This window comes from Aulonocara sp. 'chitande type north' Nkhata Bay, linkage group LG9, assembly GCF_057382095.1.
Source record: "Aulonocara sp. 'chitande type north' Nkhata Bay isolate Kocher_YH1m ecotype deep benthic linkage group LG9, A_spYH_male_GT1.1, whole genome shotgun sequence".
NCBI classification, from domain to species: domain Eukaryota; kingdom Metazoa; phylum Chordata; class Actinopteri; order Cichliformes; family Cichlidae; genus Aulonocara; species Aulonocara sp. 'chitande type north' Nkhata Bay.
The window spans coordinates 36,256,325-36,280,920 of NC_141352.1; the positions used below are offsets into that span (position 1 = coordinate 36,256,325).

The following is a 24,596-nucleotide window of genomic DNA, read 5'->3' on the forward strand; positions in this document are numbered from 1 at the left end:
TTGACTTAACTCGCTTGCCGTTTCGTTTACCAGTGTCATGGCAACAAAAGTGGGAGGGGCACTTACTAGAGCCGATAGTGGTCTTGTTTCTATGGACACTGTGGTTGACTAGCTACCAGTAAAGGTGTTGTAAAGCAAGTTAAAATACACGGTAAGTTTGTACTAATACAGGTAAAAAACAGATAGTCATAACGTCATGACAGACAGCGGAAGAGACTTGCTTCATGGTGAATTAATGAGGAATACCTCGGTGTGGTTTCAGTTGTTTTATCTAATATTAGCTGAAGACCATCGGCTTTTCTAATAACGGGACTCTGTAGCATAAAAATACGCTTAACTGTAGTCACTCCTGTCCCAAGAAAGTGTGCTGGTGCTCTTCACAGTCTCGTTAACGCCGTTATTATAATACATTACTTGTTTATTTTTGCATTGCTGTCCTCTAGCGAGTTTTGATTGTTGGATATGTCTTTCTTTTGTTAAAGTTCTGCAGCTAACACAGACGTAAGGGTCTGGCTCTCTAGATTTTATTTAGCTATAATAATGATGGGAGGAGGGAGGGGATTATATAGTGTATATAGTACATGCCATTTATTTGAATGACCCACTATGGCCATCATGATACCAGTGCAAGCATCTGTCTTCTTTTTTTTTAAAATTATCCATGAATCCATCCAGAAATATTTATTTATTTCCTGTCATATCCAACAAGCAAACCAAGACTTAAAAGGCTGTTTTAAATGGTTCCTTTGTTAATGTTAAGTTTTAGAGTATCCCAGACACAGCGATGGGGATATCATTGACCAGGGCTGCCCAATGGACCATGGTCAGCTCCAGTACTGCAAAGCTGGCATCCACACCAATGAATGAGTCCTTGTTGAAAGAAATCCTGCACTTTGTGGAGCACTTTAGTTCCCAACACCCACAGGAAGCTGAACATGTGTTTGAGGAGCCACTCCAGTGGAGTACCACCCCAGATAGCAAGGAAACATTGAAACAATGTTGAGTCAATATCAGGCTGTGTCATTGAACCAACGTTGAAGAGTGACGTTGACCTAACGTCACTCTTGCACCCTTTTTTAATGTTGAAACAACGTCAGGTTTTGATGTTGAATCAATGTTGAAACCTGACGTTGATTCAACGTTATATTTTCTAATACTGCTGACATTGAAACAATGTCAGATTCTGATATTGAAACACTGTTGAGCTATGGTGTTGATTTTCCGCCTCTTTCGCACAGTTGCTTTTTATTAAAACAGTTAAATCATGACTGGAAATCTACCTTTCTTTATAGGTATTTTAACCAATACTAAACTACTGCATGTTTCCATCAATACTTCAACCACCTAAACACATAATTGTACTTATTCCTTAAATTGGACACCCTTTATAAAAAAAACCCCAAATGTCTCACAATGTATCATGTCAATATTAATATCCTAAAATAAGAAAGCATTGCATGTGATGTAACAGAGAAAAAAAATAAACAAAAAAAGGTCAATAGGCATGTTTCGTTTGCTAAATACTTTATTAAAAGACAGTTTCCGATTTACGTTTATATGATTCACAGAAGTTTGTAATTTTTTGCATGATGTGCGTCCTGCACCACCCAAACGATCTGGGGCGTATCGGAGCCATTTCTGCACTGCTTGTGCAAAGACAAACTCGGACATAGAGTTTGCCCCTAACTGCTGCGTCAGGCTCCAATCAAGGCAAAGCGTCTCACCTATAGACACATTTTAAGAGATGGAATTAGCGTGTCTCATGTCTTAAATGTGTATGCAAGTGCTTGTGTGTTTAACCAACAGGCCGTTGTTATGTATTTAAATCACATCTGACAGCTATTACACTTTATAGTTACAAAGTGTACATAACCTTTATATACTTACCATTGCCTTATTTGCCTCTTGTGATTGAAGAGCTGGCTCTGCATTGTTTAGCTCCTCAATGTTGTGCAAGGGCAAATCCAGAGGCAGTACCCCAGCATCTACCGATTCATTGCAGCCGGTATTGCGGATGGCTCTGACCTCCTCACGGAGTTCGTTAACAGCTCTCGTCAGGTCTGACAGAAAAAGATACATTTTTTTTTAAGTATTTAAGAATACAGACAACTTGTCAAACGTTTCCTTGTGTCACACACAGATATGTACAAAGACACTAGACAGTATTTTATTACCTGGTATTTTCACTCGAGGGGCCTGGGGAAACCATTTTTTTTGTGGGCTGCTCATCCTCTGAGTCACTATATGTGTACAGGGGATTTGGTCTAAAGAAAAAAAGTTGAAAACGGTCATAAGTAATTACAAATGTGCTTTTGGAATATTTTTTCCTAAAGTTACAGTTTGATTTATAACAACACACACAGGAAACGGAGATGTGCAAGAAGGTACAGTATACAAGGAATTTTTGAAGTGCACAAGTGTACACGGCTTTGCATTTATAAAAGGTTTACAAGCTTCCACTTTTTGGACTATATTATGTGGTGATATTGCAGTATGCAAGCACCACAGATATGTATAAAAGACAAGATCATAAATTCTTAGCAATCAAAGATATGTTTGTGAAATAAAAAAAGTTTTACTTGTGCTTTCTTTTATGACTGGTCTGAGTTTCAGCTTCGGACTGAAGGTCAGACATATCACAGTGTTCACTTAGATATTTCTGAAGACTGCGTTCTGCTTCGTGAAATGTGTCTGGAAGTACAAACACAATGTATGGCCAGACATAAATTAGGACACGAAAAACTTGTTATTGTTACATTTATACAATACCAATCCAGATGATACCCACCATGGCTTATTAGAAGTCAGACTGGTGCATAGGTGAGCCATGTTGCACCAGGATGAACTCTCCTCTTTACTGCGTCGTGGATCCTGAATGTGTCTCACGGAGGATATGGAGGCCATGACAATTTCTCCCCATTTATCCATGATCTAGGGACTATTTCTGTACCACCAGTGCTAAACTGCACAATGCACCAGTCTTTCATTTTTATCTTTTTTTTTTAATTTGGAGTCCTTTTTTGCCCTGTCTAGGATAAACAGGAAACAGATAATTACAATATATTTCATAGTCACTACAAAACTTGATCTATTGATTGAACTAAATAATAAATAATAGCTTAAAATGTATATAGGCAACAATTACAAGCAAACCCGATAAAACAAACTCTTTTTTTTTTTTAACATACAACTGCGTGTGTATATGTAAGCATTTAAACACTGAAGATAATAAAATTAACAGTATTTTGTCTAAGTCTGCCATTGTAGGAATTCATGGCACCGAGACAAAAACTTGGCGCACAGTGTGGCGTCAAAATAGGCGCACACCTTTGACGCTGCGTTTTCTCCGTCTTCCTCGTCCACACGTAAATGCTAAACGCAGTTTACGTGTGGACAAAAGGTGCAAACGCAAGTTAGGTGAGCGTGCAGCGTAAAGTTTGAATTGAGTGCGAATCGAAGCGGGTGCTCTCCAATCATTAAAAGTAACAAAGTCATTGAACACATTTATACAGTTACCTTTACGTTTATCAATCATATATCACAGATTTACAGTTTTTTTGTAGTACTATGCTAAAAAGCAACTACAGAGCGAAAGTCTGGGTCAAGCGCCGAGGCGACGGCAAGAACAAAGGAACCCTCGAAGCGTTAAAGCTAGCTTTGTAAGGGAATATAACGGAAAAGTATGAAACGAAAATGTTTTCTTTGTTGATAGACTTTGTTCACAGTGCAATTTATTTGTTGCCGGATTGTAAGATGAAAGTAGACACAATTTCGGGCTCCCGCATTTTATCCGAAACTTTACATTAACAAGTTTGTTTGTTTTTTTTACTGTTATTCAAATGCAACCGTGGAAATAACGAATAGAACAAAAGTCATTCATTCTTACCTTATACTAATCGTGGTGCAGGCCAGTGCAGTGCATGAACTGATGCCTTCTCCGGTCAATTCCGCTGAGAGTAAATCTAATGTCCCGCTCTACTGTACAAGACAATGGTTACCTGGAGGGATGTACCACTGAGAGGGGTGCTGCGGAATAGTCCAAGTGGTAGCAGCTTTAATTTCCCGCTCAACCATAAATCGATGGTTTTTCAACGTGATTGTTGTCACCTTGTCAACTATAAATAGATCAACAATCAACGATGACAGAACAACAGTGAATCAATGTTATTTCAATGTCAGTGTCAGGTTTCATCAGTATTTCAATGTTGTTTCAACATTGGTTTTGTGTTGACATTTCAATCCTGACGATTCTGATGGTTCAGATGGAAAATCAACATCTGTTCAATGTCTCCTTGCTATCTGGGTTTAGTGCCGTCTGATTTCAAAACAGACTACGACATCAGGTTGGTCTAATCATGAAGCGGGCAGCTGGCTGGCTCTCAGTATTATGTGTCTGTGCAGGATTTGCTGTCACCATGGTCTCCAAATGTTTTTACCTTAGACATACTCAAAGCTGCATGTGGACTGTAATTAATTTGTTTTTCAGCTTCAGTAAGATTGAGAACGTTCCACTGTATTTCATCAGAAGTACAAAAACAAAGACTCAGATCTCCATTAAGCATTTCAGGCAATTAAAGTTTCTTTTTTGTTTTATTTCCTACTCAGTGACTCAGATGTTCAGTCCCACGAAAGAGATAGTGAGGGCCATCCACTCCTGCAGCTCTCTCCACCGACTGTTTATGTACGCAGCTTCAGCCAGCTCTCTAAACTGCTTCATCTGGCAGATGATAAGAAGTTGGTGGAGGTTCGGGCATGTCTAGAAGGTAAATTTGAGTCCAATTTGCATCCTAAGCAGTCCAACCACCAGCATTCCTCCATAACCCACAGACTTAATGTGTTTGTCCTCCTTGTTACTGTGTACAGCCATCCAATTATGCCACCATTGGTAATTCTTTCTCTGAACTAATATATATTTCTTTAACAGATGGACACATGATGAATATAGTAATACTTATTTCATACTGCCAGTGGATTTGTTATGGAGAGATAATATTAGCTTAGTTTTGAAAAGAAACAAAGTACAGTCAAAGCCAGCTGTTTTTATAGTTCAGAATGAATCCAACTCATAGCATTTGAATTTGAATCGCTAAACCTCCCCTCTTTTGTTGTTCAGAAAACAAAGAGCCCCTGGTTAAGATTCTTGGTAGGAGCTTTTCCTCTGACCTGGCGATAGAAGCCCATGACGATGCAGTAAGTGTGGTAGACAGGACGAAGGAGGAAGGCTTATCTAAGGACTTGGAGGTCAAGGTCAAACTGTTTCAGTTGTTCCAAGACATGGACAAACAGATCCTTGACAAGCTTCTTAAAGACATATCAGAGTGAGTGCTCCACAATATTTCCATTTAGACATGTTCAAGCACATTTGAAACAGCCTATCTGATTGGACTAGGAAGCATATTGAAAAAAGTAACTACTAATGAATTATTGTTTTGTTTTCCTTAATATTCACAAAAGACAAGTAAGGCTGAACCCCAAAGCAGTGAAGAATGAAGTGGAAATCCTTCAAATGTTCTGCGGTGGAGGGGATAAAGGGCTGTTGAAGTCGCTGCGATACACATCAGGTTTGAATCAGTTCCACATTTTACTGGAATACGAGGAAAGCAGTCACTGTTAACTCTAATGCTGCATAAAAGCTGTGTTCTGCTGCTCTCAAAGACATGAGAGACAGATTCCAGTTTACAAAGTCATTTTTCAGCTCAGGTATTTTGCTTCATTGCATTGCATTTAGCAGCATGCACACATAATGACACATTTTATTCTATTCTACAGAAAAAGCAAACAAACAAAAAAAACCCCATTCAAATCCAATTTATATTGCAAGTATAACTATAGACATCATAACCAATGATATCATGCTGCACTGTTAGATGTCAGTAGATTAGCTACTGTAGGAAACATCAAAAACATGAAATTTAGACTGTGCCCCATGATGGCTGCACCAGCTGGTGTGGTTCAACTACTGTTTGCGTAAAAAGAAAATTGTTACACACTATATTTTTACTTTAATTCAAAACAATTTATATAGTGCCAAATCACAACCATCACCTTTATTTTGTAAGCTAAGCACCTAAAATAATACAGAGAAAACCTCAACAATCAGACAGCCCCTCTATGAGCAAGACAGCAGAGAAATTTAAGTGTTTTAATATATTAATATTTCATACTTTAAGGCTGCCTGTTTGTTTAAGGGAGATGAACAACACATTATAATTTTGCATAATTATATCACAGATGATAGACTAAATAAATAGATTTTAGGTAGATGCTTGTGCATTCTTAAAGTCCCTTCACCTAATTTATTTAAAAGTATTTTATAGCATATAACACCTTTAACTCCAGAAAATCATAAATCAAAATATGGATATTACCTGTCCACAGATTCATGGTGACATAGCTGCTCTTTTAACTGTTTGGTATCTTCGCTTTGTTTGGTTGTTGTTGAAATGGTTTACATGATTTTCTGGCTGAGATTCGGAGGTTTCTATGGACACTACTCACGTCGGCACTTATATTTCTGACCTCTTGTTATAACCGATTAAACGCGATCTCCTCCCTTTTGCCCCCATTTTTCTGGGCATGGGTGCTTAAAAAAAACAAACATCTGTCTCCTATTTTTGTGTCACATAGGAAAGAAGCATCAATACCTGATAAGAGACTTATTAATTTGGCCTTGCTGTGTATTATTGTGGTGTTTGGTGCAGTTTTCTTGTTTTGTGGGGTTGTTGTTTTTTTCAAGTGGAGATGAATATCTCTAACAAGTTCATTTGTTCACATTTGCATATCTTAATTTTTAAGAGAAATGTGTTTGAGTTTGTATACTATATGCATATAAGGCAACCATTTCCTTTTTCAGTATTTTTGTGTGGTGCATTTTTCTCTGTTTTAACAAGAGGCACAAAGTACATTTAAGTCGACCTAAGATGGTTTGTTTTAATTTTTACATGGTCTTACTGAGGTGATGCAAAGTGAAACAGGCATTCTTTTTTTTTGGTAATGTGCTGGAAAAGCTTGAAAATGGACCTTGAAAGTGCTTGAATTTGATGCTCAAAAATGCGTATGAACCCTGGTTAGAACCCTAACTTGAGTTCAGGAGATGAGGCTTGAAGCTGAATTCTTTTTTTCTGTGAAATAAACTCGAAAATCAACGGACTGTACCTTTAACCATTTCCAAGGTTATTAAGTTGGCTTTCTTGTTTTTGTTTTCAGACTTTCAATTTTCAAATGGCTATCGTGCCCCCCTGTGGAGACAGGTGCAGGGTGACATTTGCTACCTTGTGATTGAGCCCTGTGACACTGAAACCCTCTACATTACCTGTAGCACTGCTGGGAGTTTTCTCAATGGGGTAAGACTAGAAGTGAAAGGTACGGAAGAGGATTAGGGCCACTGGAAAAAAAAAGTGGGCACGTCTTTTTTTTTCTTCTTTTCCTGAATTCTGAGAAAAAAGTCAGAATTCTAACTTTTTTCTCAGATTTTTTTTCCAGTGGCCCTAATCCTCTTCCGTAGAAAGGCAGTGTGGTCCACATTGTGATCTTTTATATTTCTATGTAAATATGACTTAAAACATAATCATTTCATTTTCACACAAGCTTTCAGATATGTTCTAACCTCAGCTCAACTGTAACTTTAACTAACAACAGCTGACATGTGAGCCACAATAAATTGTGGTTTTTGGACTAAAAAAAAGTTAATTTAACTTTGTTTTCACAGGGCATAAAACAGGAGGGGGAGGAGAATGGATATGAGCGAACAAGTGATGCTTATGAAGACCTGGTAACACTTCTGAAGAGCAGATCTCCACATTTTGCTGATAAAATAAACCAGGTAGAGTAGAATTATAGCAATTAACATAAACACATTAAGGTGTGTCTTTTTTTTTGCTGTGAATTGTAACTCTCTAAGCAAAAGTGTGTGGGTTCTCAAATGCCTCTTTGTCTTATGAACCTTCTCTCTAATCCTGTGATTTTATGACTGATGCTGTGTGATTCATATCTGTACACAGAGTTGGGATTCTGTAATCCAGGCTAAAAAATTTCGTTAGAGACCAAACAGACAGCAAAGCAGGGTATGCTTCTGGACATGACTTCAATGATTGAGCAGTTGTTAGTATATGAACCTGCAGTGTCCCTGTTTTTTTTACTTTTTATCAGACTTTGCTAATCAGTCAATAGTCTGCACCAACTCCCAGTTTATATTAGCATGTTGTACTACTCTCAGCCATTTAAGCTGAGTGAATGAATGTGAATTTTTTGCAATAGTGCAATACTATACATCTGTATATATGCCCAGATATACTGATGATAAGTGGACTACTGGATCTACTACTTGTCCATGTATGCCTTATACATGGACAAGGACTGACAACACAGAATTGATGGATGCTACTATTCCAGCCAATGCAGTAAGAGATCAGTTATCTTTAACACATGTGGGAACTATGGATGAACACAAAAGCCAACATCCACACTGCCCAAGAAGCACCTGGCAGCTCACTGCAATGACATCAATAAAAGATGAAGCTGGAGTTTAAGAGGCTATTGCACAGTGGAAACAGTAGTGAGCAATATGGACATAATGAACCAACTGTAGTAAAAGAGACCAGTAGAATTGAACTAGTTGATACCCAGCTGCCTACAGGGACAGAAGGATCTAATCTTTATCAGAGGAAAAAGATTGTGCCCAACCTCAAGTAGCCACTCAACCAAGAGCAGGAGTCCCCCGGCTCACTGGCAAAATCCCATCAGTGAGGGAACATTACATCACCAGGATCATTAGCGAGGATATCAAGATGTCATTCAGACTGGGAACGTGTAGGCGAATAGCTGCAAAGAGAGGGAAGGTGATCCAAACTTGCTAGAAGATAGAATATCAGATAAAAAGTGCAGCTGCAAGTACCTTCTTATCCCACAGGCCAGTGGGAACTGAGGTGAAGTGAAGGCCTGCCATAGCCAAGTACCTCTAGAAGGTAAAAAAGGTTCTGAAAAGCAAACTGAACAGCAGGAATAAGATCATATGCTGATAGGGCATATGTATTGATGGAATAATAAGCTGGCCACAGGAGGTGATAGGTGGCATTGATGCCAAGACATAAAAAACTCCTTACAGTGCATTGAGGTCTCCACCTGAAGTCCGTGAAACCAACCCCCCTCTCTCTCTCCCTGCTTTCCTGTCTTTCTTCACTGCATCTGTCCAAATAAAGGCTAAAAGCAAAAAAAGGACAGCACAGAGACATTGTGTATAGGAAACATCTGTGCCGCATATGGACTAGACGTCCCCAAGTATCAATGGGAGAAACCACCAAAGTTGGCTGAGAACAACAGGGCTAATTTCCTGTAGTACTTTTGAGTTCCAGGCAGACAAGTACGAATTTGTCCATTTCTCATATAGTAGAACTGGAGAAAGTTGGTTAGCCTAGTAAAGTCAAACTGTGGGTTTGTATATTGACATACGTTTCCAATAGCACTTTGTATTTTATAAAACACAAGCCAATGAAAAAAGCAATTGGGCATGCTTGGCTCTAGCTAATGCACAAACACAGCCCAAATAAATAAGTCCATATATTGTTGAGTACGGGCTCTTATGTCAATTTTGTGTTTTTAATTATAACTTTTTACTCTTTCGTGGTTTTTATATGAGTCTTCCTTGAGTGGCATGACCAAGACTTTGTCAGACATAGAGTTGCAAAAATGGATGGAAAATACAGCACGCTGATTGACAAGAAGTCAAAGAAATGCTAATCAGCTTAATCAGAATAGCTTTTTTTATATAAGCAAGAATTTGAGAAATGTACAGTCAGACTACAAAGCACTTTACAGTCAAATTTCGCTTGTTTTGTTGCAAATTGGAAGAGGTATTTACATTCATTCTTCAACTTCTCGCTTTCCCCCTTACCAGCAGGCTTCTGCAGTTCAAGAACTATCAACAAAAAAGGAAAAGACTGTGAATGAGCAACTACAGCTTGAGCTGCACACAACACGTAGGAACATATATGAACCAAGACCAAGTGGTATCTTGTCTACATGTGGGTATGTGATGATTCCTCACTTAAGAATTCTTCTGAATATTCATTGCATTGCAGGTATTCTTCTTGAAGAGCAGATGAACTTTGATGACCATGATGCCAAGTCTTTAATGCATGTGTTTAGTGTATCTGCTAAGATGTTATAAAAACATCGTTATATGGTTTAGAAATTCAAGGGAAACCCTCTTTGCTCTCTGCTAAACACAAAACTTAGGAATAAGTATGAAAAAAGAATCCCCAAAAGATCTATCAAATTTGGTCTTTGATTGATAAATAGATCTAGCAAGGGCTGAGCTGTTGCAGCTTTACCTCAGGATATTTGTACCCATCTGAGGAGAAACTGGTCTTTTTAATCTTAATTGCTTAAAAAATGCTGAACCCTGTCCTGAATTGTTAAATAATGATTATGCCAGAAAAATGACCATCTCAAAATAGAAGTAGGTATAATGAGTCTTATTTCACATCATTACAGTAAAACAGAGGAAAATAAAGGCCATAAGAGTTCTGAAGAGGAGGAAAAAAGTCTTAGACAAGGAGCCAAGAGCAAAATAAAAGCAGAATTCTCTGCATCTTCTTCACCTGGACACATGTCCTCCCAAAAACGGTAAGATCTCTTTTGTCAAAACCTACAAGGGTTCCTTCTTGCACTGCAGCTGGGCTAAATTAAACTAAGCAGAGGTTAAAAGTGCAAGGGATCTGATTGTAGCCATGAAGCAGCTATAATGACTCTTATTTCACCTCATTATAGTAAAACAGAGGAAAATAAACCCCTTAAGAGTTCTGAAGATGAGCACAAAAATCTAAGACAAAGAGCCAAGAGCAAGACGAAAGCAGAATTATCTGCATCTTCTTCACCTGGACACGTGTCTTCCCAGAAACTGTAAGTTTTCCTTTTAAGAGTTTCCTCTAGATCTGCAATTGGGGTAAATTCAACCAAGACGTTAGACATATAGGGTTTTGATTGTATGTCTAATTAAAAAGGCAGAAGTTGCTCTTGTGTATTTTAGGAAGACATCAGCAGGAGCCCTGCCAGGGGAACTTTTCAGTGAGAGCTCCACTGAGAGTGAAGAGGAAGAGGAGCAGCCATATCGCCATCCAGAGACTAACACAGACCTGCCCTCTGAATACTGGCAAATCCAGAAACTGGTTAAGTATCTCAAGGTATGATAAGTTCACTCTGCACAACAGAAGCAAACTCAGGTTTCACAAAAACCTCTTTGTGTGTGTGTGTGTGTGTCTGGACGCCACACAGCACAGTTATTTATAGTTTGCCCAGTAGTCATTTTATAATATCATTACCATTAGATGCTGAAACCTACCATGAGCCAAACTGAACACCAGGAATTCAGCAAATCATTTTTTTTTCTATCAGTGTTAACCAGCACAACGCTAAACACTTAAAGTACAAGGCTGTGGCATCAATGAAACAGCTCCAGCATGTGTAGCATTATGAAAAAAAAACAACAGAGTAAGAGGGAAGAGCAGTATAAGAGAATGGAGAATTCTTAATGTTATTTCCTCCTCTCCTACTTTTTAATTCATTTGTGTTTGAAATTATTGTTTCAGGATGGTGACCAGATAGTCACTGTTGACACTCTTTGTGCCATGATGGACTTTAATTTGATGCAGGAGTCATGCCAAATGGCTATCCAGGACACAGGTGGCCTTAAAGTCCTCCTTAACTTGCTGGATACAGATGAACACAAATGCAAAGTGAGTTGCCATGACAAAGTTGGACCTGCATGGCCTGCTGGCATGAACAGAGCTGGCCATGTGTGCCAGCCTGTGTTTTAGTTTCAGAAACATGAGTGCAAGGTAGAAAGCATGCTGTTTAAAAAATGGGGTAGCAATTATTCTATAGCATTCCTAATGAGATGTGTGGGTTGGTGCTTTTCAACTGGGTTGTACTGCAACATTTTATCTACTTTTAGTGGAAAGTTTTGCTACTTTTTTGGCTACTAGAGACCTCTTGTAGGCATAAGTTTCTTTATCATAAAACAAACATAATTTTTAACTGGTTATATTTAATATTAATGTGTGTTCTTGTGATTAGATCGGATCTCTAAAAATACTGAGAACCATCAGCCACAACTCGCAAATCCGTCGGGTTATTGTTGACATGAAAGGCGTGCAGAGCATAGTGAAGATCCTGGACTCACCAGTCAAGGAACTGAAGGCCTTAGCTGCCGAGACCATCGCTAACGTGGCCAAGTTCCGCAGAGCAAGAAGAAATGTCAGGTTATATGGTGGTATCAATAAACTGGTGAGTGTAAGCACAGTAAAATGTAAGTCCAGAGTGTGACATGGCTCAAGCTCTACAATCCCATGGTGAGGAATGCAGCAGGAAAAAACACTGCAGATTTGAGCCTGATCTTTCTGTACTGGTAATAACGAAAAATGTCCAACAGTGGCAGATTTTCCTTGAAAACACAGGTCAGCTTATTTATGATGTAGTATTTCTTTGTAATAACCTCAGAAAACCTGAAAACCTTGAGAAAAATTCTGTTTTATTCTGATGAAATCCATATATTAACATAGTTCAAAGGTTTTTTTTTGTTGTTTTGGCTTCCTTGAAGTAAAGAATTATGTTCCCTTTTCACACAATAGATGCCTGATAGTGGTCATCAGTTTTTTTTTTAAATTAGAAAGTGGGTGCTGGGTACCAGATAGAATGTCTCCTACATCCTCTGACCTGCATTTGTGATTATTGATGGAGGGATCTTTGACTGGACTGCCTTCCTAATTTAGCCACCATGTCTTGTTTATTTTGTTCAGCTCCAAATCAAATGAACACAGAATGATGGCTTTAAATGGTCACACTGGGCTTTTCAGCATCAACATCTATCCTGACAGTTTTCCACTCCTAACTTCTCTGTTGTTTTAATTCTCCCTGAATGAAATGTTCTAGTAACAGAACTTTAATCCCACCCATCATGACCAAAAATGAGCTATTTCCATCTGGAACCATCAATTATTACCCAAATCTAGCAAATAAATTTTTTGAGTTTAGTTCTTGAATTTGTGTTAGGCTCACAGATCTTATATGTAGAGAATATCAGATTAAATACAGAGTGTGTTTGCTTGTCTGCACACAGCTTCATCTGTGTGTTTATATACATGTAAGTTTTGGGGTGTCTATATCTCTAATCAGGTAAAGCTGCTGGACTGCCTTCCTAATTTCGCCAGCCTTACTCCCAGCCAGGAGGAGGATATAGAGGTGGCCTGTTGTGGGGCTTTAGCATTATGGAGCTGCAGCAGGAGCACCAAGAACAAGAAGGCCATTCGGAAGGCTGGGGGTATCCCTCTGCTGGGACGCCTGCTCAAGTCTCCACTTCAGAAAATGCTTATTCCAGTGGTTGGCACCCTACAGGAATGTGCTTCAGAGGTGAGAGGGGCCTAGGATTGACAACAAGTCGTCAAATTAAAACATCTATTCAAAGTGTTAAAACAAATACTGCAAATCATTTTTATTAAATGACAATGCCAGTAATTTCCCTTTCTTTTTTATTGTAAATACATTTATAGAACTGATAATAGTTTTGCATTTTCTAATTAGTTTTTATTTTTATTTCATTTTAACTTTAAAAAAAATTAAAATTTAGTTTCAGAGTTAACTTTCTTATTTACATTTTCTTTGTTGTTGTTTAAAAATGTTTAGTTTTTAGTTTCTGCTGGTTTTCTACTAGTTTCAAAGCTTGTGACCATAGGTGAGGGTAGGGATGTAAATAGACCGGTAAATCGACAGCTTTGCTTTCACATTTAGCTTTCTTTTGACCACGACGGACGAGTACAGCAGCCGCAATCTATTTGTCAATCTTCTGCCCCTGTCTTCCCTCAATCAAGGGAACAAGAATCCCTCCACTTGGGACAGCAACGAGCCCCTTATCTGGAGGGGTCAAAATATTTACCCTATTTCTGCTGATGGCCATGGCCTTAGACATGTAGGAGTTAATTCTCATATTCACTGGTTCATGCTCGACTGTGAATTGCTCCAGTGTGAGCTGGAGACCACCGCCTGCAGCCAACAAGACCACATGAGATACTGGGTGCCACGAACCGTAACTTTCCGATGCTTGGTTGTTCATACAAATTCTGTGCTTAAAGGTTATGAACAAAATGTGTGACATAGGAGAGCACTGGATGAGCACAAAACAATTCTGACTTATTGTCATTCTTTCCTTAACTCTCCCCACAAAGTTGGAAGCATGAACTTGTCAGAAATGCTTTGGTATGCTGAAAATTTTTTAATTCCTTCTACTGGAACTAAGGGGCAAAGCCCAAGTCCTGAAAAACAACCACACACCATAATCCCCCATCCACCAAACTTTACACTTGGCACAGTGCAGTTAGTCAAGTATCACTCCAACCACCAAACCAGACTCTTCCAGCCAGAGAAGCATGATTTTTCACTCCAGGCATGCTTTACAACATGGCATCCAACACTTTGCATTGCACTTATAGATGTAAGGCTTAATTGGAGCTCCTCGGCCATGGAAAACAAATCCATGAAGCTCTCTATGCACTGTTCTTGAGCTAATACCACTAATAGTTGACTGTCGGCTGTCTAGTAGCTAGGAAGTATTCATGGCTGGACTTGTTGCACAGGTGGCATCCTATCACAGTGCAACGCTGGAATTCACTGAGCTCCTGAGAGCAACCCATTCTTTCTTTCTAATGTTTATAGAAACAGTGTGCATTCCTAAGTGCTTGATTTTATATACCTGTGACCACAGAAGTGATTGGAACACCTACATTCAGTGATTTGGATAGATGAGTGAATACATTTGGCAATATAGTGCAGGTCCAATAACAGAACACCATTTGGTTTTACTATTGTTGCCTATATGAGTGTGGAAGTCTCCTAGTAGGAAAACAGAGGCTCCAGACAGAGCACTGTCGAGCACACCACCCAGCAACTCCAAGAAGGGTGGATACTATGGGTACACTGGGTACTCCAAGCGCAAACAACATCCAGGACCTATTCCCTGGCTTGCAGGTGCAGGGATCAAACGCTCTTGTCCACTGATTAAAACTCTAATTCAAGGATGCCCACCGCAGCCCACCACCTCCCATTGAAGGCAACTCTAGACTAGAACAGAGTCCAGTCCTTCTCTAGGAGACTGGTTCCATAGCTCAAGCCATGTGTTGAGGTGAGGCTATATCTAGCCAGTATCTCTCAACCTCACACACTAGTTCAGGCTCCTTCCCCACTAGAGAGGAGACTGGGAGGCTGGGACTCAGTCGCCAGCCTCAATAGCCACCAATTGGTCCTCCATGGCCTTCACTCTTGGCTGCTGCCTGAGACACACTGAGCCTAACCCTACAGCACCTCATGGTTCATTCATGGTTATGTGATCTGTTTATTCTTGTGTCACTACAGGAGAGCTACAGGAATGACATTCAGACTTTAGGCATGATCAAAGATTTGGTCAGAAACCTAAGCAGTGACAACGATGAGCTACAAATGCACTGTGCCAGTGCTATCTTTAAGGTACCGTGTTTCTTGTCTGTGTCTTGGATCCATTGGAGAATAAAGGATTTGGACTAAAAGAGTTCTATACAGTGTTAACATAGCTCTCACTTCTTTCTTTTTGCTCTGCAGTGTGCAGAGGATAAGCAAACCCGTGACCTGGTGCGCAAGTATAAAGGTCTGCAGCCACTGGTCTCACTGCTGCATAAAGCAGACAACAAGCAACTTCTGGCTGCTGCTACCGGAGCAATATGGAAATGTTCCATAAGCCAGGAGAATGTAACTAAGTATGAATACCTCAGACAGCACAGCGGTACCACTCATTAACACACACAGATTTTAAAAGAGAATATAAAAGAGACACAAAGAACAATGTATTCATAACTTTTTAGTGTTCGTTATTAGATGTAACAGATTAGTATGACTTTGACAAATCTCTTGATGAAATAGTTTGATAGCAGTAAAACACTGAATCGTCCACATATGCCCATGCCTTTCGAACATATGTTTGCCAGAATGATGCAGTCTGTGAACACATGAGTAGCAGCGGTGGATATAGAACGCATCCTGCCGACTTCTGTGCATGAGGGACATTATACCATCACCACATGTTATTTTTATAGATTTCAGTTTTTTCCACAGCTAAACAAAAGGATCAGCGTGGATGCTGATTGCATAGACGTCAGGATGTGTTGGTTATTCCCTTCAGTTTAGCAAATGAACTCATAAGCTAGTCTGTTGTAATAATTGTTATGATTTAAAAAAAAAAAAGTACTATATGAAGTTGAAAGCTTTTTCCTGAGGTGAGAAAATGCATTTTTTCTTATGTGTAGTTCAGATTTTAGTGGAATTCTAAAAATAATTAGAAAAAGGGTTCAGTAGCACTCACAAGGCTTTCTGCACTTCATATATCATAACTGACACAATGAAAGCTTAACTGGCCATGACTAATTTAGCAGCTTAAAACACTTGTTGTCAGTACAGGGTCTCTGCCTCACTTAATGAATTGTCACACTATAAAACAGTTATCCAGCTACCGATAATGATAATAATAATAACAGAAGAAGCGCTCAGACAGTGCAAACCTCAGCCAAGGCAGCTCACTCTCTGGGCTGTATTTACTTTCAAGGAAACAGTATTGTATTTTGTTCCTATCGTTTTCTTTGTTCTTTGAAAGTGAGGTCAGAGGTCAAATGTTACATGATATTTGGATGAAAACTATAAAGTAATATTTAGAATTCCCATATGCCAGTATCACTTCCTAAATGTTTCCACTACAAACAATGGCAGTAGAATTTTAAGCAGTTTACGACATAAAAGACATTTTATGAACATTTGACCATGAAAGAGAGGTGAGAGGTCCAAAGTAATGTGATATTTAGAATCTCTTATATGCTGTTATCATACAAACAATGGCAGTAACAAACATAGTTTTAAATAGGTCTTTGTACGGTACTTTCTCTATGTTGACAATACATTCTACACTTGAAGCTATTTACCAATTTTTGACCAATTAATTATCAACTCAACCTTTGAGACCTCGGAGGATGTTAGCCAAACTTTAATGGATAGTAAACATGACCCCACTCTACAGCCTTAGACATTTTTATAAGGATTATAAAAACAATTTTAGTGTTTACAGAAAGAATGACATGCATGCATGCACACACGCACAAACACTTTCACGTACATAACCTCCATGGGAGAAGAAATGATGCCATTAATCTTATGTAAAGCACATTTAGTGACACTACAAAGACTAAAAAACACTTTGGTTGTCCTCACTCTAACTTTAACTTATCACAAAGGTTGACAGCGTTCTCTCATTTTGTGGTTTGGTTTCCGTGTGTTGTGTTATGTTGTGTTTTTTGGATGACATGCACAGCTGGATATGAATGAAGGTGAAATTGGCCGCCTCTTCGGGAGGAAACCAGCATGATGTACAGCAAATGTTTTTAATTCCCACTTGAATGTGTAAGTGGATCTGTTTTTTCGAACTCTCTCAGGCTTATCACTTAACCTTCTAGGACCTGGCGTCCACATATTTGGACATCACATTTTGGGTTATTTAGACCAAAATACTCAATTTTGCTCGACAAGGGCCTGATATCCACTTACAAGGACATTATACTGCTACTGTTCTATCAAAATTTTAAACGAATATCCTCATATGTGGCTCTTATTTTTCTTAAAAACAAAAATAAGGCCCCAATGTGACCAAATATCAAAGAGAAATGAAAAATGCATGCTGTAGAGGAGTGCGGGTCTTAGGAGGTTGAAATGTCTAGGTCAGGCAAAAGTTTGGAATGAAGCGACAGAGCCATTACTGTCAAAAAGGAAAGGCTGTTAATGGTAACAGGGTTTTAGGGGCATGCGCTCATTTCAGAATCAGTCACAGGCTGAGTGGCGTACTGAAATGACAATCATTTTTGAATATGTTTTGTTACAGGAGTATTGAGAGGGAAGTCGACTTTCTTCTCTTTTCCGTCATTAAGTTCATGGTCAAATGAGACCCTGTGGCCCACTGCAAACAACAGGATGTTTTTTTCTTTTCTGTGACTGATGATTTACATGGTCTGGACAGCAGCACATATTAGCCATTTTCTTGATTAATGATAATACAGACATTGATTCCATGGTGCAGTTAAAAGGCAAAACTGGAGCCACACAGTGTGCTGGCTGTTGACATTTTACATTTATTTTTGACTTGGTTTTCTTCCCATTGTAGATATGCATGTGTTTTCCTAGTATTTCATGCTGGATTTAGTCAGAAACGGCATGAAAGGAGAAGGGGAGTAGAGGTGGGTTGCAGTGTGGCTTGCAGATGCAACTAAGTCAATGCTAAGTTTGAGTAGTATGCCCTGCATGGGGTTCTAGACATAGTGATAGTCATCAGTCTGTTGTTCAAACCACTTCACACCGTGGTCCAGACATGGTTCAGACTAGTGAATGGATTAAAAAGTGAGATAAGAAGTACTTTATTCATCCCCTGACTTTCCACCTATGTATTTTTTTGCTGCCAATGGTAGCACAAATGTTTACAGTTCCCAGTCTAGCACAACCTGGTAAACACTACTAAACTCTTAGTGTTGTTTTACATTCTTTGGTTAATATAATTAATTGCTAAATTATTCTAAGTGATATCATACAACCCCAGTTTTGTCTTCTTTCCTTAAAGGTTTCAAGAGTACAAAGCCTTGGAGATCTTGGTGAATCTACTAACTGATCAACCCGAAGAAGTCTTGGTCAATGTAGTGGGAGCCCTGGGAGAATTTGCCCAGATACCTGCTAACAAGGCTGCCATCCGTGAGTTTGGAGGCATCAAACCACTAGTTAAGTTGCTCACAAGCCCAAACCAGGTATCTAGATTTTTTTTCTATTTTTGCATTAATGGTGATGCCATGTTTACAACTTGCTCCTTTACCGATTCATCTTCCTGTAATCTAACCAGGCGCTGCTTGTGAATGTTACCAAAGCAGTGGGTGCCTGTGCAACAAATAAGGATAACATGGTGTAAGTCTGTCTCTTTCTGTACATCACAAGTACAATTTACACAAGACAAACTGCCTGTTAAAATGTGATGTGTCTGACTCATATATTCATACACTCACATATTCTTGACAATACGGTCATACCGTTTTACAAAAGAATGACATCAAGTCAAGGATCTAAACACGGTATCATTAACTGGTCATGCATTGATGCTTCAAGAAATCTCCTGTTTTTTACATTTGTAATTATGCAGGTAGGTTACCCTGTTATCCCCGGCTTAATGACAGGTTTTAAAAGCTTTGTTTATTGTACCTGCTGTGTTAAATGTGGTTGTGGTTTAATTCCCAGTGTTTTACTATCGGCCTGCAGTCACTGTTAGGAGGTGAGCTGGTCAGACTAACATACCTAAACCTAAATACAACTTAATGTCAGAATTCACGTTGTTAGTTATCTATTAGTGCTAACTAACAATAAACCCATTACATGTGTTTGGGATAAAAAGCCCAATAAAAAATTGTTAGTATGATAAAATATAGCCAGTTACTGTGGGGAGTTTCACACAGTGGGCAAAATGTGTTTACAATTGTTTATTTGTTTGTTCATTCAGTCTTTCATTCCCTCTTTTCTCACAACACTTCCATGTCTTTCTCTCTCTTCAGAATCATTGACCAGCTTGATGGAATCCGTCTGGTGTGGTCGCTGCTAAAAACCCCCAGTGCAGATGTTCAGTCTAGTGCTGCTTGGGCTCTTTGTGCATGCATTGAAAATGCAGAGGTATGTATTTCTTTAGTTGTCTGTGACTTAAAACTGGGTCTTTTGTGTCTCCTGTTTGTGTGAAGTGAAGCACATATTTATCCTGTAAACCAAAGAGTTCTGCAGTGTTTTTGCCAGACTGAGTAAATATCCTGTGGCATGGCTTCTGATTTCCCAGCTGAAAATCTTCTCTGAACATGCTACCAGCTCCAGAGGCACACAGTTGGGGTGGCTGTAGCTCAGAGGACAGAGCAACCATGCACAGAATAACATTATATTCATTTGTAACCGTGGTATGTTAAAAGCATAGAAAACATATAAACTTATGAAATGCTGTAAATTAAATATTGATGTACCCACTGTGTCCAAATCCAGTGGACTACCACCTTTAAACCTCTAGCTCAGCAGTTTGGACATTTTTGTGTTGTTATTGTGTGCCAATATTTGAACAAGGTTATGCTAAGTTGTGTGGTTAGCAAGGCCAATCCATATTTTGGACCAGTGTAGATTCCAGTTAAATTGAGCTTTAACACAGAAAATAATTTAAGCATCAGTTACTCGTGTTGTTTGTCAGAGTCCACTTCAGTGATTTGAAAGTTGATAGATCGATAGATCGATTTATAGATAGATAGATGATAGATAAAAATTAAAATTAAAAAGAAAAAAAATGTGGAGGAGTTCAAGTATCTCGGGGTCTTGTTCGCGAGTGATGGGAGAAGGGAGCCGGAGATCGACAGACGGATTGGGGCTGCAGCTGCAGTAATGCAGACGCTGCACCGGTCCGTCGTGGTGAAGAGGGAGCTGAGTGTAAAGGCAAAGCTCTCAATTTACCGGTCGATCTACGCCCCTACCCTCACCTATGGCCACGAGCTGTGGGTAGTGACCGAAAGAACGAGATCGCGGATACAAGCGGCAGAAATGAGCTTCCTCCGAAGGGTGGCTGGCCTCTCCCTTAGAGATAGGGTGAGAAGTTCGGCCATCCGGGAGGGGCTCAGAGTGGAGCCGCTGCTCCACATCGAAAGGAGCCAGCTGAGGTGGTTCGGGCATCTGACAAGGATGCCTCCTGGGCGCTTCCTGAGTGAGGTGTTCCAGGCATGTCCCACCGGGAGGAGGCCCCGGGGCAGACCCAGGACACGCTGGAGAGATTATATCTCTCGGCTGGCCTGGGAACGCCTTGGTGTTCCCCCGGATAAGCTGGAGGAGGTGGCTGGGGAGAGGGAGGTCTGGGCCTCTTTGCTTAGGCTGCTGCCCCCACGACCCGGCCTCGGATAAAGCGGATGAAGATGGATGGATGGATGGATGGATGGATGGATGGATGGATGGATGGATGGATGGATGGATGGATGGATGGATGGATGGATGGAAGAAAAAAAATGTAAATGCTTGCATTCTGTTTTTATTTACATTTTAAAAGGCATCCTGATATTTTCTGGAAACAGGGTCGGGCTTTGTTAGTACTTATTCACTGGATCCACTGGACTGGATTCTTAGGACTGCTCCCCTATTGATCATCTTCTGTGTTCATTTGCAGCTAATAACAGACTTTTTGACTCTAGGATGCAGGAGAAACTGCACGCTCGCTCATCGGTGGATTCCAACTGATTGTTAAATTGCTGAGCTCAACAAACAATGAGGTGCTGGCAAGTATTTGTGCTGCCATCTGCAAAATAGCCAAAGATGAGGAGAATCTGGCAATCCTCACTGATTTCGGGGTTGTCCCATCGCTGGCCAAGCTGACTAACACAGTAAGAACACCTCACAGCTGGAGAAAAACAACAGGGTTGTAGTGTTGTTGTCAGTATTCATATACCGTCTTTATGCTGAGTTTAGGTGCTCTTTAATCACTCACTGCTGTATGAATCCAGCTAATGAGGGGTGCATTAGTAGACACAACTTGTTCTGGGCAATGTAAAAAATGCTGTCTGGGATTCAGTAGCGTCTTATTTCTCTCCAGACTCATGACAGGCTCCGTCACCATCTTGCTGATGCCATCGCACAGTGCTGCATGTGGGGCAGCAATAGGGCATCATTTGGTGAGGCTGGAGCTGTGGCACCACTTGTGCGTAACCTTAAGTCGAAAGAAGGCTCGGTACAGCGGAGCACAGCCATGGCCCTGTATCAGCTGTCAAGGAATCCCAACAACTGTATTACCATGCATGAAAAAGAAGTAGTTCAGGTCAGTTACAGTGCTGTGGTACCTAGATATCTGACTCCAAAATTCAGTCACATTCAAACTGCTTTTTTGTTTCCTCCATTTAGACTTACATTTTTATTAGATTTTTTTTAACGGGTGGTAAGAATGTGCCAATTTAAGAAATACTTTTTAAATCTGTGTCTATGTTTGCCCTTATTAATGTACCAGTTAAGAGTTGCAACACTACTCCATAATGTATATTTGGATTTTAATCACATGAAACACAAATGTTTCACACACACTCCTCGACACTGAGCAGACTGCTTTTGTATTTTTCTACAAAATAATGTGGTTATAAGTAGAAGAACAGCAGTTTTTTAGATTTTAACCAGACTTATTCTGTAAGTTCACAGCTTTTTCATCCACAGGCTAGCTCACTTCATCTTCTGGTTTTTCTGGGAAAATCCTAGGAATGCCTTGCCTCTGCTTCTTTGCTAACCACACCGATGTGTGGACTGGTGTATTATAATGCATCTCATGCTTTGAAATGTGATGTGTTTCTGGTGTTTTAATTCAGTTTTGAGAAACACTCTTTAGTAAATGAGATTTGTTGGGAATACATTCTTCTGCTGGTTGTCAGCTCTGTCCTGTATACTTCCACAGCCACTGATCCACATGATGGGATCCAATGACGAGGAGCTTCAAGAAGCTGCTGCCGGCTGTGTGCGCAGCATCCGACTACTGTACATGGCTAACAGGAATGCTGAGTTATTCACTTTTAGAAACTGATCACAGCAACACCCCTGGATATGTAAGAGGGACTATACAAAAATGATCAGCGCAGTTATGTAATGTGTTACTTTAAAGAACTGTTTTTCCAGGCTTATCAAATTTCGTTTGGACCATTTAATTGTTAGAAAAAAAATTCCCACCTTTGAAGATCTCATTTGTTCATATTTTTTTTGCTTTGAATCAACATCTCCTCTTTCCTTTACAGGTATCTCTTTCACCTCTCCCTAAAAGCCAAAATTTGCTCTCAGTTTAGTTCAGGTTGAATAAGTGAACGTGCCTACAGAGCCGTCATGGTTCATTACTCAACCCTTTGGCCTGAGACATCGATCAGTGAAAACTGTGGGCCAATAAGGAGCGTCACATGCCTTCTGAAGGTGGGTGTCATGTTGAAAAGGAAGTGTATCCTGTTCAATGTCTATTTTAAAAATGTATTTATTTTAAATATATCTACATTTCAGAAAATCTCATCATTCGAAACTGAGTAAATCCAAAATGTTTCACTTAATCACTTTGTCAAAAGATTAAAATTTCTTGTATTTAATCTTCCAAAATTTGGTGCAGTTATATTCTTGTCTGGTAACAATAATAGACTCAGCTGGCTCTTTTCTTTTCTCTCCTTTAAAAAATGCTACATTGTCTTCTTCCACACATAAATCAATGTATGTTTTGAAATAAGTCAGATACAAAATATCACATTCTGCTTTATTAAACGGTATTCTGCCATGTTCAGATTTTTGAAAGGTTTAAAAATAGGTTACACGTTTAAATGAAACACGAAGTTGGTAAGAATGAATTTGTTCAACTCACAGACAATGAAATCAAACAGAAATCAGGGCATGAAATGTAAACATTTTTATTGACATTAACTTGAAGCGCTGAATTAGTTGTGTTTTCGGTTCAATTCAGTTCACTTCAATCTGTAAGGGAAAGTAAATGATGGTCTTTTCACACTGTAAGGTTTCCTTACAGTAATACACTGTAAGGAAACCTTACAATGTATTACTGTAAGGTTTGGTACCTTCCAGTGTTAAAAAGAAAACCCCAGCAGACACACCCCTCTGAGCAAGCACTCGGCGACAGTGGGGAGGAAAAACTTTCTTTTAAGAGAAAGAAACCTCCGACAGAACCAGGCTCAGTGAGGGGACGGCCATCTGTCGCGACCGGTCCGCGGAGTTTCATAAATGATCCAATTAATTAAAGAGCCATTATGATTTTAAAAATGGCTCCAATTAGTTTTTAAGAAATGTTTTCAGTTGATTTCCCTACATTACAGAAACCTTATTGTGTCTTTTGCTCCGGCAAAAAAAATTGCGTGCAGATGCTAAAAATTGGCGGATGGAACCCGGTTTCTTAGATAATTTTGCTATTTGGTTTTTGAACACGTCCACGATTGTTTCCTCAACTATTGGGTACTGTAACTGCATGAACAGGAGAACGTTCTCAGGCGTTTTATACTTTTTGCAAAGAGATTTGTAAACCAGCTTGCTGAGGTTTTTAAAGTTCTCCAATGGAACTTTAACACATTCTTCTTTGAGTTCTTTCCAGACTACAGTGGTAAATCTGTTTTGGATGGCTTCAATCATGTCTGGGGGCATGAAAATGCCTGCCTTATCAAAAGCACACCTAATCACGTCCCCATTACAGAGTTCCACAGAAAGTCGGTATTTTTCTTCTTTCTCACGTGATTCAACTTCACACGTGTCTGTTAATGCCAATAGGTGTTGTTTGAACACACAAAAAACTGTGGTGTCACTCAGTGATTCATCTAAAGCAGTTAATTTTTCATTTAGATCACTGAAAATGTCCTTGGCAACCTTTTCCAGCACTTCTGGGCCTAAAGGCACTTTAATGTTCTGGATTTCAGCCCAGACCTCCTCCAACAAACGTTCATGCAGAGAATCGGAAGAGGGGGACACTGATATTTTAGCAAACTCTG

The 24,596-nt window shown here is 39.5% G+C and overlaps 1 protein-coding gene and 1 long non-coding RNA gene across 5 annotated transcripts; one reads left to right on the forward strand and one right to left on the reverse strand.

The window, feature by feature from the left end:
• The first annotated feature begins 14 nt into the window (after nt 1-14).
• On the forward strand, nt 15-23,010 carry LOC147322739 (outer dynein arm-docking complex subunit 2-like). 4 transcript variants are annotated; one of them, XM_086307294.1, is made up of 23 exons: nt 15-151; nt 761-969; nt 4,305-4,343; nt 4,606-4,763; nt 5,114-5,318; nt 5,455-5,561; nt 7,207-7,343; nt 7,709-7,822; nt 9,893-10,023; nt 10,492-10,623; nt 10,768-10,899; nt 11,027-11,180; nt 11,586-11,732; nt 12,073-12,282; nt 13,171-13,404; nt 15,400-15,510; nt 15,622-15,776; nt 18,668-18,848; nt 18,941-19,002; nt 19,641-19,755; nt 21,291-21,479; nt 21,689-21,910; nt 22,532-22,746. In XM_086307294.1, the coding sequence occupies exons 2-23, from the start codon at nt 785-787 to the stop codon at nt 22,655-22,657; spliced, it is 3,246 nt and encodes a 1,081-aa protein (XP_086163420.1). In that variant the 5' UTR covers nt 15-151; nt 761-784; the 3' UTR covers nt 22,658-22,746. The 4 variants fall into 4 exon arrangements, with proteins under 4 accessions (XP_086163420.1, XP_086163418.1, XP_086163416.1 ...); XM_086307290.1 differs by lacking the exons at nt 15-151; nt 761-969 and adding an exon at nt 22,866-23,010 and having other exon boundaries at nt 4,036-4,343; nt 22,532-22,679; XM_086307292.1 differs by lacking the exons at nt 15-151; nt 761-969 and having other exon boundaries at nt 4,033-4,343; nt 9,896-10,023.
• On the reverse strand, nt 1,073-4,300 carry LOC147322740 (uncharacterized). The gene is made up of 6 exons (XR_015131127.1): nt 3,887-4,300; nt 2,789-3,029; nt 2,580-2,691; nt 2,175-2,264; nt 1,888-2,060; nt 1,073-1,724 (listed from the first exon to the last, which is right to left on the reverse strand). It is a non-coding gene; the product is annotated as an uncharacterized LOC147322740 (long non-coding RNA).
• Nucleotides 23,011-24,596: the final 1,586 nt, after the last annotated feature.